Source organism: Motacilla alba, chromosome 5 (assembly GCF_015832195.1).
Source record: "Motacilla alba alba isolate MOTALB_02 chromosome 5, Motacilla_alba_V1.0_pri, whole genome shotgun sequence".
Classification (NCBI taxonomy): domain Eukaryota; kingdom Metazoa; phylum Chordata; class Aves; order Passeriformes; family Motacillidae; genus Motacilla; species Motacilla alba.
The window spans coordinates 42,044,996-42,057,118 of NC_052020.1; the positions used below are offsets into that span (position 1 = coordinate 42,044,996).

The 12,123-nt window shown below is 38.4% G+C and overlaps 1 protein-coding gene across 3 annotated transcripts in view; it reads left to right on the forward strand.

The window, feature by feature from the left end:
- Nucleotides 1-12,123, forward strand: part of TSHR (thyroid stimulating hormone receptor) — a 42,283-nt gene that overhangs the window by 5,521 nt on the left and 24,639 nt on the right. Inside the window, exons 1-3 of one of the 3 annotated variants that reach the window (XM_038139462.1) lie at nt 3,907-4,892; nt 5,317-5,388; nt 7,924-7,998. In XM_038139462.1, the coding sequence (XP_037995390.1) occupies nt 4,852-4,892; nt 5,317-5,388; nt 7,924-7,998 (188 nt within the window). In that variant the 5' untranslated portion in view covers nt 3,907-4,851. Of the gene's footprint in view, nt 1-3,906; nt 4,893-5,316; nt 5,389-7,923; nt 7,999-11,251; nt 11,697-12,123 lie in introns of those variants that run through there. The other 2 variants (XM_038139461.1, XM_038139463.1) reach the window with 2 other exon arrangements.

Below are 12,123 nucleotides of genomic sequence, written 5' to 3' on the forward strand. Positions count from 1 at the left end.
TAGCTAATATCAGTGGAAAGGGCAACTTTCGTGATTCTGACTCATACAGTCTGTTTATATATTTGCAAAATCAAGAAATGTTTGATGTTTTCCTTAACATGGGTTTGCAGAAGCTCCAAACAGTCTATAAAAGGTGATTATATATTAGGTGAAAATTGGACTGTCTCAGGAAGTGTTTTAAAAATGTCTAAATGATCTGCCTTAATCACCAAGTGTGACTGAACCTTCCCACATGCAGTTCAGAGAAACTACTGTGAAATGATAATCTTCGGAAACAGGAATAGGGAAAATGAGATACAGTCTCACTTACTTAAAAACTCAACTTTAAACATGCTTTTGTGTTGTGCTGGACTCAGCACTTACATATTCTTATGTTCACAGAATACACATTAAAGAGTCTCAAAAAAATTAACAATATATATTGTGAAGCTGCTAATAGTAATTTAGAGAGTTGAAAAAGTAGCTTGTTTTACTCAAAATGAGAAATGAGCCATCTGCAAAAGGCCATTTTATGTCAACACCTTCTATTCTATTCAAGATTGTACAAACCAGCCAGCGCCCTGATACCTCACCCAGGTCAATGGGAGACAATACTCAGGATTTTGCAAAGTACAATGCTATGGACTCAAGTTGAAGCACTGAGACCAGGTATAGTAAACACTACAATTTAAGCCTAAATGTAGGCAATGAGCTGCTGACACACACTAAAAGAAGATTAGTTATCTCTTGAACTCCAGCCAGTGAGTGTCATCTGTCTGAATGTAAAGAAATAGGCATTTTAAATGGCACTCTTTATGAAGAAAGGTTGAATCACAACATTAATTGATTGAGCTAATTTTTTCTCACAAATAAGCAGATACATAAATATAGAATTGAATAATTTAATTGAATTGAAACATAATACTATAATTTAGCATTGAATCATACCATAGTTTGGGTTAGAATGTACCTTTGAAGACCATCTAGTCCAACCACCTCTTGAAGGAGCAGAGACATCTTCAACTAGATCAGGTTGGCTGGAGTACCATCCAGCCTGACCTTGAATGCTTCCAGAGATGATTTATCTACCACCTTTGTGAGCAATCTGTGCCTGGGTTTCACCACAGTCATCGTAAAAATGTCTTCTTTACATCTAGTCTGAATTGACCATCTTTTAGTTTAAAATCATAACGCTCTGCCTTATTGCAGCAGGTTCTACTAAAAAGTGTGTCCCCAACTTTGTTAGAAGCCCTCTTTAAGTACTCGAAAGCTGCAATAAAGGGTCACTGGAGCATTCTCTTCTGCAGGCTGAAAAAGCCCAGGAGAGAAGAAGCTCAACTTTTCCTCACAGAGAGGGGTTCCAGCTCTCTGATCATTTTCATGGCCCTCCACTTAGCCCGCACCAGCAGCTCCACATCATTCCTATATTTAGTACTCCAAAGCTGGATGCAGTCCTCCAGGTGGGGTCTCACTAGAGCAGAAGGGCAGAATCCCCTCCCTTGCCCTGTGGACTTGGAGCCTTGGATAAATGACATCTGCAGCCCTTCCCTTGTCCCCTGATGTAGTCATTCCATCAGAGAAGGCCACTGGGTTGGTCAGACGGGACTTGCCCTTGGTGAAGCTGTGCTGACTGTCTCAAATCACCTCTCTGTTTTCCATGTGCCTTAGCATAGCTTCTGGGAGGATCTTCCCAGGAACAGAGATGAGATTGACAGGTCAATAGTTACCCCAGTCCTCCTTTCCACCCTTGTAAAAGATGGGTACAATGCTTTGTCCTTTCCGGTCACCTTGGACTTCACCCAATTGCCATATTAAAACACTACACCCTCATATGTTTTCTTGTATTGTGATCACAGACGTACCTATTTCATTACTTTTGAACCAAATTTTGATTTTGACCTAAACTCAGTACTGCTACCTTTTTTACCCTGAACTTTTATGATGGCCTGCTATAAAACGTACTCTAACTACAATAGACAAGAGCTGTGTTTCTGAAATATTGAACTAAAAGCCTATAAATTGCTGCAAAGAATGTTCAAACAGGACCATGAAATTTCAGAAAAGAGCAGTCAGAAGAGGCTCACTTCCTACAGGGAAAGAGAGTAAGAATAGGCTGTAATTGCTGGCTACTATTGCTTTTAATTAGAGAACCACTAAGTGCCTATAATTGCTGCCAGCTGCTCGGCAGAGGTCAAAAAGTCAAACTGAATGTTAGGAATTATTAAGATAGAAATATAGATGAAAATAAAGGATTTTTTTTTGCCTCTGATCATGTACATAGCGTCTGCAAAAGGACATTCAAATGTATGAGATTACTTGCCCACAAAAAATAACTACATAGCAGCCACTAACCTCTCTTTCCTCAGATCCTCCTTTTTGCCTCACTAGAGGCAAATGCTGCTTTTCTTTTTCAGACATAACCTCCCTTGATCACCATGATATTTCAAAGATGATAGGGTAGCCTTAGAATGATATCAGCCAGCACCCTCATTGACCTTAGGTGCAACACGTCAGGTCCCATTGCTAGATGTATGTCCAGTACACTTCAGTGCTTCTTTGATCTACCCTCTACTCCAGGTAATGCTCCATTTCCTCAGGCTGCACTGCCAGGCAAAGGACTTAAGAGGCCTGGGAGCAAATGAAAAGAAAAAAAAGTTGCAGAGAAGTGGCCTGATTTTGGCTGGAATAGAGTTAATTTTCTTCATAGTACCAAGTATGATGCTATGGATTGGATGGATTTGATTTGTATTTGTGCTGGAAAAAAGTTGGTTATTCAGGGATATATTAGTTATTGTTGGGCAGTGCTTAGACAGTCACAGCCTTTTACGCTTCTCATACTACCCACCAGGCTGGAGGTGCACAAGGAGCTGGGAGGGGACACAACAAGCTGGCACTTTGTTGAACCTCATAAAGTTGCCTTGGCCCATCATTCCAGCCTGTACAGGACCCTCTACAGAGCCTTCCAACCCTCCAGCAGATCAACATTCCTGCCCATCTTGGTGTCATCTGAAAACTGACTGAAGATGGGATCATTCCTTCCTGTAAAGTCTTTTTTTTACTTAAATCCAGTCAGAAGCGCTGGGTGATCACAAATTGAGCAAGGATAAGCCCCAGAATTGTGGACTGGTGTTGTCTATTTGCTATAAGTTCACAAGTACCCAACCTAAATTCTTGCCTGTCAGTTTGAGAGTGTCTATATATACCTCAGTTTGTAGGAAGAGGATACATTAGCAGTAAGAGCTTACTTTCGGTACCTCTTTGTCCCAAACACTGACCTGTACAATTTCATTTTGAAGGAAACTAGTACTTCATTAATTTCTTAGGGCTGGGCCAGTTTTGAGGGATACTTTATGTTATTCTGTTGGACTGCTGGTTGTACAAAAGCAGCTATGTAGTCTGGCATAGTCAGAAGTGATTCTCTACTTGCAGAGTTCCTTTGCTCTGTGAATCATTCCCTCATTCCTACTACATTGGTAATACTAGCATTGGACACTAGGTGGTAATCATCTTCTGGTAAGCTTAGCACAAATTTCACTGTGTGAAATGCCTTTTTATAGCTATTTTTGCACCATTGAAAGACTACAATGCATTTATTTCAGAATAATTAAAAATATATTTTTGTTTGTGCTGGATTTAATTGGCTAGAAAAACCTAGAAACGAATGTGTCGATAGCTGTTTACCTAGCCTTTACTTTGTTGTCATGTTTATTTCTCCTATATAAAAGCTAGTAGATCACTGCTTCTTATAATTTTCTCAGAAAAATGAATTTTTAATGTAGAATTTTTTACTTTGTTTCAAATTGATAAACTGTTTCATATTGACTTATGGTAAATTTTCCCCCCTGTATTGGTGGAGAATAGTTTATTAAAATACATAAAGCTTTTGTTGAGATGATTCAAATTATAAATAATATTATTTCAGTCTGAAATTCTTTGGGTGGTGTGTATTTACTTATTGTGTTTTGTAGATGTACATTTAAAAATTCTTTTAAAATGAAGAGACAACTATATAAAATAATATATTTGCTTCCCTAATATATCTTACTGAAGTAATATCACTGATACTCCCTTGGATGTTAAAATAATACCTATATGGACTTAACCTCTGGACCAATTGACATTCCCATGGTTGGGGGCTTGTTTCCAGCCAGGTGTATTGAGATCAGGAGAAACATCAACGCACTGTTGGAAAAGTAGAAGTCCTTACTCATTCTTGTAACAAGTATATGGAGTGGAGTAGGTAGACTGGGGAAGTAGATTCTTCCCTTGGGATTATAGGAATGTACATTCTCTTAATTTATACTTTAATTCAAGACAAAACCTTGGAGAATTTCTACATATATTGTTATTATTAAACTCTATTTCTACAGTTTAAGTTCTTGTAAGCAAGTTCCAGAAGCATGATAAATCTCAAGATGATAATATATTTGCCTATGTAAATCAAATATATTTGTAGTAATCAGATACTGGCATTATGAAACAAAACAGAATCAGGAAATCATCCTAATTTGTTTATTTCTTTTTTCTTTAACTGCTGGTAAATAGCAGCTAGGGGAAAAGTTTATCATTTGTTCTTGATTATGCTTCAAACTATTCATTGACTAGATACTCTGTAAGTGTATTCCCAATCTGTATTGGAAAACCAAAGATTAACAACAACAGGTTGTATCTGTAAGTTTAACAGGTATCATAGGGTGATTTTCAAAAGCATTTCCTCATTTCTTATTTAGAGGAGTGAGTCTGCTGGAGATTCATTCTGTTCAAAGCCTGGCTGTTGATAAGTATCTCCCTTAAATATTGCGGGTTTTTCTGAAATCTCCTGCAGATGGGAAGGTACATGCCACCCCCGCATCAGATGTTTGAGGAGGAAGAATGTACTATTTATTACAAAGAAAATGGAGAATTCTGGGGAGGTAGTTGCAATTGCTCTAATTCAATTTTGGCTGACATGCCTGAATTTCTTGCTCAGAATGAGGGATGGGATATTGTTGTGGAGCCTGAAATGATTAAAAGAATTCTCTTGAAACTTCATTAATTTCAATGGGCAAGTATGTTTTGCTGGTCATGCTCTGGAGTTTTGGAAGGTCCATTATCACCACTGACTGCTGAGTTCTTGGGAGGGATGATGCAGAAAGCTGCAATTTAGACTGATGGAGCACACCAAACAAAACAAGCCGCATAATGAAACAGGAATAGAAATGAGGCAAAGATGGCAACACAGAAAAAAAGGCAAGATAAGAACAAAAACATTGGAGCAAAGCTGAAACTGTGTAGGACTTTTTAATCCTAAATTGTAGATACCAAAGAATATTAACTGCCAAATTTTTGTTTCTCTAGGAGATTTTTGGAGACTCATCTAAGAAAAATTCCAAGTGATGCTTTTTCCAATCTCCCCAACATCTCTAGGATGTAAGTTCTGTTTGGTTTCTGATACTACTCTTTTAAATTTTTGTTTAAAATTACTCTCCTTCTCCAAAATTCTGTCTTTGTGTATAAAAATTTATGAAAAGAAAATATTAGGGTACCTTTGCTACCTCACCACTTACATTTTAGAACTGAAGGTAATAATTCTATTGTTTTTAACCTGAACCAGTTATAGGAAGGGATTCTGTGCATTTGTGAACAAGACCATTCCTCCTTTATTGAAGTTGATGTGATAAATAAAGCTATAAAACTTTTTTTTTTTTTTAGTTTGCAAATTACAGGAAATCATTTCACTTATAACAAATTAACATATTCAATTGCTGGTCCTGGCTAAAAAATTATTTTCAGCTGCTAGTATGCATTGGAGACCAGAGGCATTTTTAGACTAGAGATGGACTTTCACCAAAACTTTAATATTTGTGTGATGTGAGAGATACTTCCATTGTGTCACTTCCTTTGTGTGCAAACATATGCATGGATACAGTCCACAGAAGCAGAACCAGCTGTGTCTGCATTTGTCCTGTAAAGGTGGCTGTGTTAAGGAAATTTCCTGTCCGACCGTCTAGGAGCCATCTGAGAGTCGCGTTCACACCATTACCAGCTCGACCCCACATTTCCCACAGCAAAGTCTCAGATGTCCAGATCTTTTAATGGTTTAATCTTGATTCAATAACTAAATAAAATAGCCTGAGTTTGGTGCCTCCAAGGAGGGACCCTGAACAAAGGAATCCCTGGGGTTTTACACCCTCACAGTTTAAGTGCCCCAGTGTCCGTGGTCCTTGGCTCCTGCTGTGTCTCTGAGCGTGCCCCTCACCTATTATATTTTATAGTTTCATCCAGATATATTGAAATAAAGACTTCCTAAGATCTTTTTAAGGGATTGTTCTTGGATATCTGCAGCTTCATTTACCATCTCAGTTTAATCAGATAGATGGGGTATTGTTTAGGGTTTTTTTGGAGAGGGAGGAATATCCCTCACATGATGTATAGTATTATATATAAAAAGGATAAATTTAGTTTAGAACAGAGTTTGATTCAATATAAAAGGGTGTCAGCCCTTCTTTAGCTCCAAAAGCTCCACTGGCAATTTAAATATGAATGGTGTCAATGCCCATCTGGATATTTTTTATAGCATTACTACTACCACAAAACATGAACTCCCACCCTCTTGATATAAACTTCAGGTTAGGGAATCAGTACCTGTGTTTTAACTACAACTTTTATATGTGTGTCTTGGCCTCTAATGTACCACGTCTCATTTGCCTCTCCCAGCCCATAATTTCCGTGCAATGAAAACTGTGCAATGAAAATTACCAGATCATTCCTGGTTTTGCAAATTCATCGAGAAAACGTTTTGAAGTTTCAACAGGGGAATATATACTGTGTTTATTATTCAAAATACAGCAGTTCATTTTGCTATATGGTGTCTACTATATGATTTCCACAAATAAACTTGTTTTTTTTATCTGTACTGAATAGAAAATTTAGTTGTCCTCTTTATGAACCTTGTTTAAACAAAAATTTTAGAGCTACAATTTCTCTTAAACGAATGCATGGCTATGTGCTCTTGATAGCCAGAAGCAGAGATTTTTTTTCCCCTGTGCTGCTTTTCCACATGAATGAAAGAAAAAACATTTAAATTACGTGCTTAATTGCAAAGCTAATTCCTGTCAGAAAGGCATCACTGAGTAAAAGAGGTTTTATAGATATTCAAATGCAATTGATATTTCTAGTTTACACTGTTAATAAGGCAAATACACTAAATCTTGGTAAAAGGGATTCACCTGGTACTTTCTGCTGACTTAAGAACACATTGAACATTCAGTATTTTTAAGGTCAAGGATAAGGAACATTTTTTGTGGGTTTAGGATGATGCTTTGGGGTCACATTCATGAGTACCTCACAAACAGCCAGTCTGTAGCTCCTCAAAGTGTTTTCTCCACAGCTTCTTCACACAAAGAAGCATCCAACAGTGATGGCTGGCTCTGCCAGCAGCCCCATGGAAAGCACAATTCCCCTGTGCAGCCTTTCCTGCATAGCACAGTGCCTTTGCCACCCTGTGCACACTGCTGCCCCACAGCCAATGCCACCACACAGCTCCCCACTCCTCATATGTGTCTGCAGCTCCTGTGCTCCCCACTGCCAGCTGATACAGCACAGCCTCAACTGAGTCTCCATTGCCTCACCTGCTCCTGGCTGTCCTCTCCTGAAGCACCCCACGGGTCACCAAGCTGCTCTCCATCAGCAGCAGAGGACAACAGGGGCAGCAATACAGGGGATGCTGCTGTTGGAAAAAAGCAAAGAAAGGTGGAGAGAGGGAGAAGGAAGAAAATGAGGGCTGGGAGAGGGCCTTGTGGCTGCTGCCAAGTGTTGATCTGATTGAAATCCTGCTCTCTTTTTGAGTGTCATCATAGCTGGATGAGAAAAATAATGAGATGACAAATGAAGTGGCATTATGGGCACTAGCTGTGGCTTCCCAATGTCTGAGACCTGTTTATTTTTCTGTTTGCTGGTGTTTAGTTACATCTCTATAGATGAAACGCTTCAGAGTCTGGAGGCCCATTCCTTCAACAGTTTAAGCAAAGTCACTCACATGTAAGTACTGTAATGAAATAAATGAATACAGTGATGAGATAAATTTGGAATGTGTGGAAATAACATACATGATGATGTTCATCATTCCTGTCTCCTATGTAGCTAACTATTCCTTTTTTCATTTCCTTTCTCCATAATGTGGAGTGAGTCAGTCTCTTTTTTGAGCTTATTTCATTGTGCTTGTTTTCCATACGTCTTTTTGGTTCCCTTCTGTATCTTCCCATAGAAATGTAGATAAATGTACTGAGAAACTAGTGGTAGTGCATAATGAACCTGATGTCAAGTTGAAATAAAATGGTAACTAAGAATTATTTCTGTCAATTTACTGCAGGTAAGTATAAAACAGTAATATAAGCATAAGAAATAAAATCAGAAGGAGCAAAGCACAAAGCAAAATGGCACTACCTGGAGACATGAAGAATAAGTAATCATTCTGAAAATGCACTGGTAAAATGAAGAGTGTTTATATGGTTATTAAATGGAACAAGAATAATATGGAAAAAGGCTTCTGGGAAGTGTTTTTGCACCTTTTTGTTCTTGTGTTCTGACCAATCCACACCAAGTGACACTCTAAGGGCAGTTACAGAACTGCTGAGATGCATCCAGAGAATTCTTGTCATCCATCAGAAAGAACCCTGTCAAAATGAGAATGTAATGTATTGAATAGAGAGCTCAAATGGACCCCTCCTGTATCTGGTACTCTTCCATGTTTCCATTACTAATTCAAAAGAGGGATTGGAAAGTGTGCCACTGTTGTAAAGCTCAGCTGAATTACAGTTTGGCATATTTCAGAGATTTTTGTTTGCAGAGGTTCCATGGGAGAGCACTGTTGGTCACCATGGATCCAGAAAACATGGTCAGAGAGAAAAGTCTTTTGTGTCCAGAAAGAAAACATGCCAGAGGCAGACTGATTTTTTTAAGGTTGTTGCAAGGGGTGAAAGCTACCACCCATTTTCACACTCATGTTTGAAAAACTAATAATAATGTTAAAGTAGATTAGACGAGACTCATGGCAACCTCTAGGAAATGTATTTTTATGGCTGGTATTTATTCCTATGGTAATAAACACTAGAATTGTTTTCCTGGAGACATTGTCTCTACCACTGCACGCCTTTAAGGCTGTATGATCTGAAATTCCATAGATTTATTTAATCTTCACTCAGAGAAGGAGACTGAATTAGATGGTGATTTAACACTGCTGTATTTTCTATGATTTTTTTCCTTTTACTTTACACAGTGTGAATCAGAAAAACTAACAAAGTTACAGGAGAAAAATATAATTATTGTTAATGAAGAGAGAAACTAATGCTGGAAAGTGTAAGTGACTCCTCTAAGAGAACAAGAACCTGACTGGCATATCTAGAAGCAGAGTGCGAGGATCCTGAGATCTACTTCAGGCCAACAACATGCTCCAATAGTATTCCTGAGTTTCACAGCAAGGCTTTGGTGTGATATCAGTACTTACCTTCAGTTATCATACCATTTCCTATTCTGTTGATGTTTTTTTCTAAGCCTGTTGTGTCCATGTTCTGTCTTCCCCTTTCATAGCTGCTGTGTCTTTAAAATTTCTTGTTTAACACAAATGAACATTTAATGAAACATTTACTGGCAGCACATTTTATCAGCAATGAATAAAGTATCTGCCACTATGTACTACAAATTCCTCATATGGTACTTCTTTTGTGGTTCACCTTATTAGAAATGAAAGATAAAATGCTCCAGAAAGCTCCAAAATCACACCCACTCCAGTACCCAGGGCAGGATGTGTTGTCCGTGACTGGGAAGCTGCAGGTCTGTGCAGGAGTCAGCAGAGTTCACAGGCACCGACTCTCATGTCACCCCTGGCACAGGCTTGTGGGGAAGGCGTGAAGGGAATGTTTCCTGCTCCACTATACAAGGGTATGGTAATGTGGGACCCCTTGCATTTCTCACAAAGCACTGCCAAGAGAAACTGTAGACAGACAAAAAAGATTTTTTTTTTCCTGCACAAGAGCCAAAAATATTACCCAGGACAAGACATCAGAACTCTGCTCACAAAAGTTATAGGAAAACCCCAAGACTTTGCAGATAGCCCACAAAGAAGGGCCGCCTCTACCACTTAAAAGTACTTACCAGGTTTATAAAATCTGTTTGGAAGTAAGGCACATGTATAATTTAATCAGGGAATATCCTAGCATCTGGCAAGTTAGACAGTTGCATATAAGCTGTGAAAGAAAGCAATTTATAGATTTGATAATTTTCATGAATTGTTTCTGTAACTCCTGATTTGTTAAAACTTATCACTGTTGAGTTTGATTTACTTTACAAACAACAGGATAATACAGCATTAATTTAATGCATTTATGTAGTATTTTTTAAGTATTATTGCTAAAATAATACTAGGTTAAGATTATTACAAAGTATTTTAAAGGAGGTTGAGATTAACAGTTTTGAAAAGTCTTTTCACAGTTTTATTTTTACAGCTTGTTTTTCTTTGAACTTCCATAAAGTGCAGCTTTATGTAAATAATCTTTTTACTCTAACTGAAATTTATATATACAGTTTCATTCTCAAAACATTTGTTTTTAGACATAAGAACTTTTCAAGAGAAAATTCAGTGTTTGTAGAAGGGAGAAACTAATGCTTTGCTTTAAGCCAAGTGTTATGTGAATAGGCATCCTGTGTTCATCATGATCTGTCTGTCAAGCTTAGTTAGTGCACTTCAGCCTTGATCTTCAGCAATCCATTTTCTCAGTCCTCATTTGGTTCATGTACCTCTGTCCTGACTTTCTGTTCCTTCCAGACCTCAGCTCTTTAAGCATAGGTCATATTTTTATGCATCCATGCCTTTGAAGTACTGAGCAACTTCTGCAAACTAAGGATACTATCACCTGCTGTATTTTAATGAACCACATCTCATTTTGCTGGTAATTAATGGAATGTAAATAAGGAACAAACTTCTGCTGCTTTTTTTTTCTGCCCAGTTGTGTTAAATTTGTCTTACAATGGTTTCCTGTTTCTTCTTTTTGTATTTACCTTTTTTAAGCATGTCTGTTTACAAATTCAGATCTGTCCCTCTCATAAAATTACATAAGTATGTCTTTTTTGTAAGTGTAAATGTGAAAGGGTCTGATTAGTAATCAGTGTCTGTGTGTAGTTGCCTCACTAGTAGAACTGAAGCTTGGTAACATTACACTAAATGAAAACCTGATGTAATTAGGTCTCTGTTTCTCAGGGAGACATTCCTGCAAACAGAACCTCAAAACCTCATTCTTTCTTTTCCTCCTTTCTCTGTGTCTTGGCTCACCCTCCCCTGGTCTCTCCCTACTCTCTTCTCCTAACTCATAAAGCATTCTCCTCTTACAAAACCACATAAAAAGTCCTCTCAGCATTTGGGAACAAGGCCAAAGGTTCTTGTTCAAGTGGCTTGCCCTCATATACGTGACATCATTTGGAGAGCTGGTGGGGGAGCACTCTGCAGCTCTGCAGTGAGATGGAGCCAAGGGCAGAGCAGCCCCACCATCCTCTGGGCGAGGGCTGCCCTTCTCTTGGACAGCTCGTGATGCCAGGCCAGGGGATACAGCGCTGCAGGAAGAAGAGAGAAGCACCTGGAGAGGAAGACTGAAGAGATTTGTGGGGGAATGCTGTGTACCTGCAGGGAATTTCAGAGCTGGGATGAGTGCTGTGCAAAACAGTCTTGTTAAAATCTGCAGTCTGAGGTAGGGAATGTTGGGAGCCTAAGCCAGTTTTCTGGTGCCAGTGGTGCAAAGGCTTAAACAGGTGCATGCAGATAAAATAACATGGGTGCAGGGGGAGAATAAAACATGAAAGTAGATGAACAAGTGAGAGAAGCTAAGGTAGCTACTAAGTCTCAGAAGATAGAGAGGGGGACCCAGTTTATTACAATACAATGAAAAGAAAAGCTTATTTAAAACATTTCACAATTGCTGATCTGGATATCCTTAGTCTTTATAGGTATCACAGCATAACATGATTATATTGCTATTCTAAAGCCAGATTTGCAATTTCTGAATTCTGGGCTTAAACAGACTCAAGAATGTATCAATAGTGCAAGGCAGGTATGAGAAACGTGTCTGGTAAATGAAATTAGATTCCACTTAAATATGTAAATGTTTGTGCTTCTTT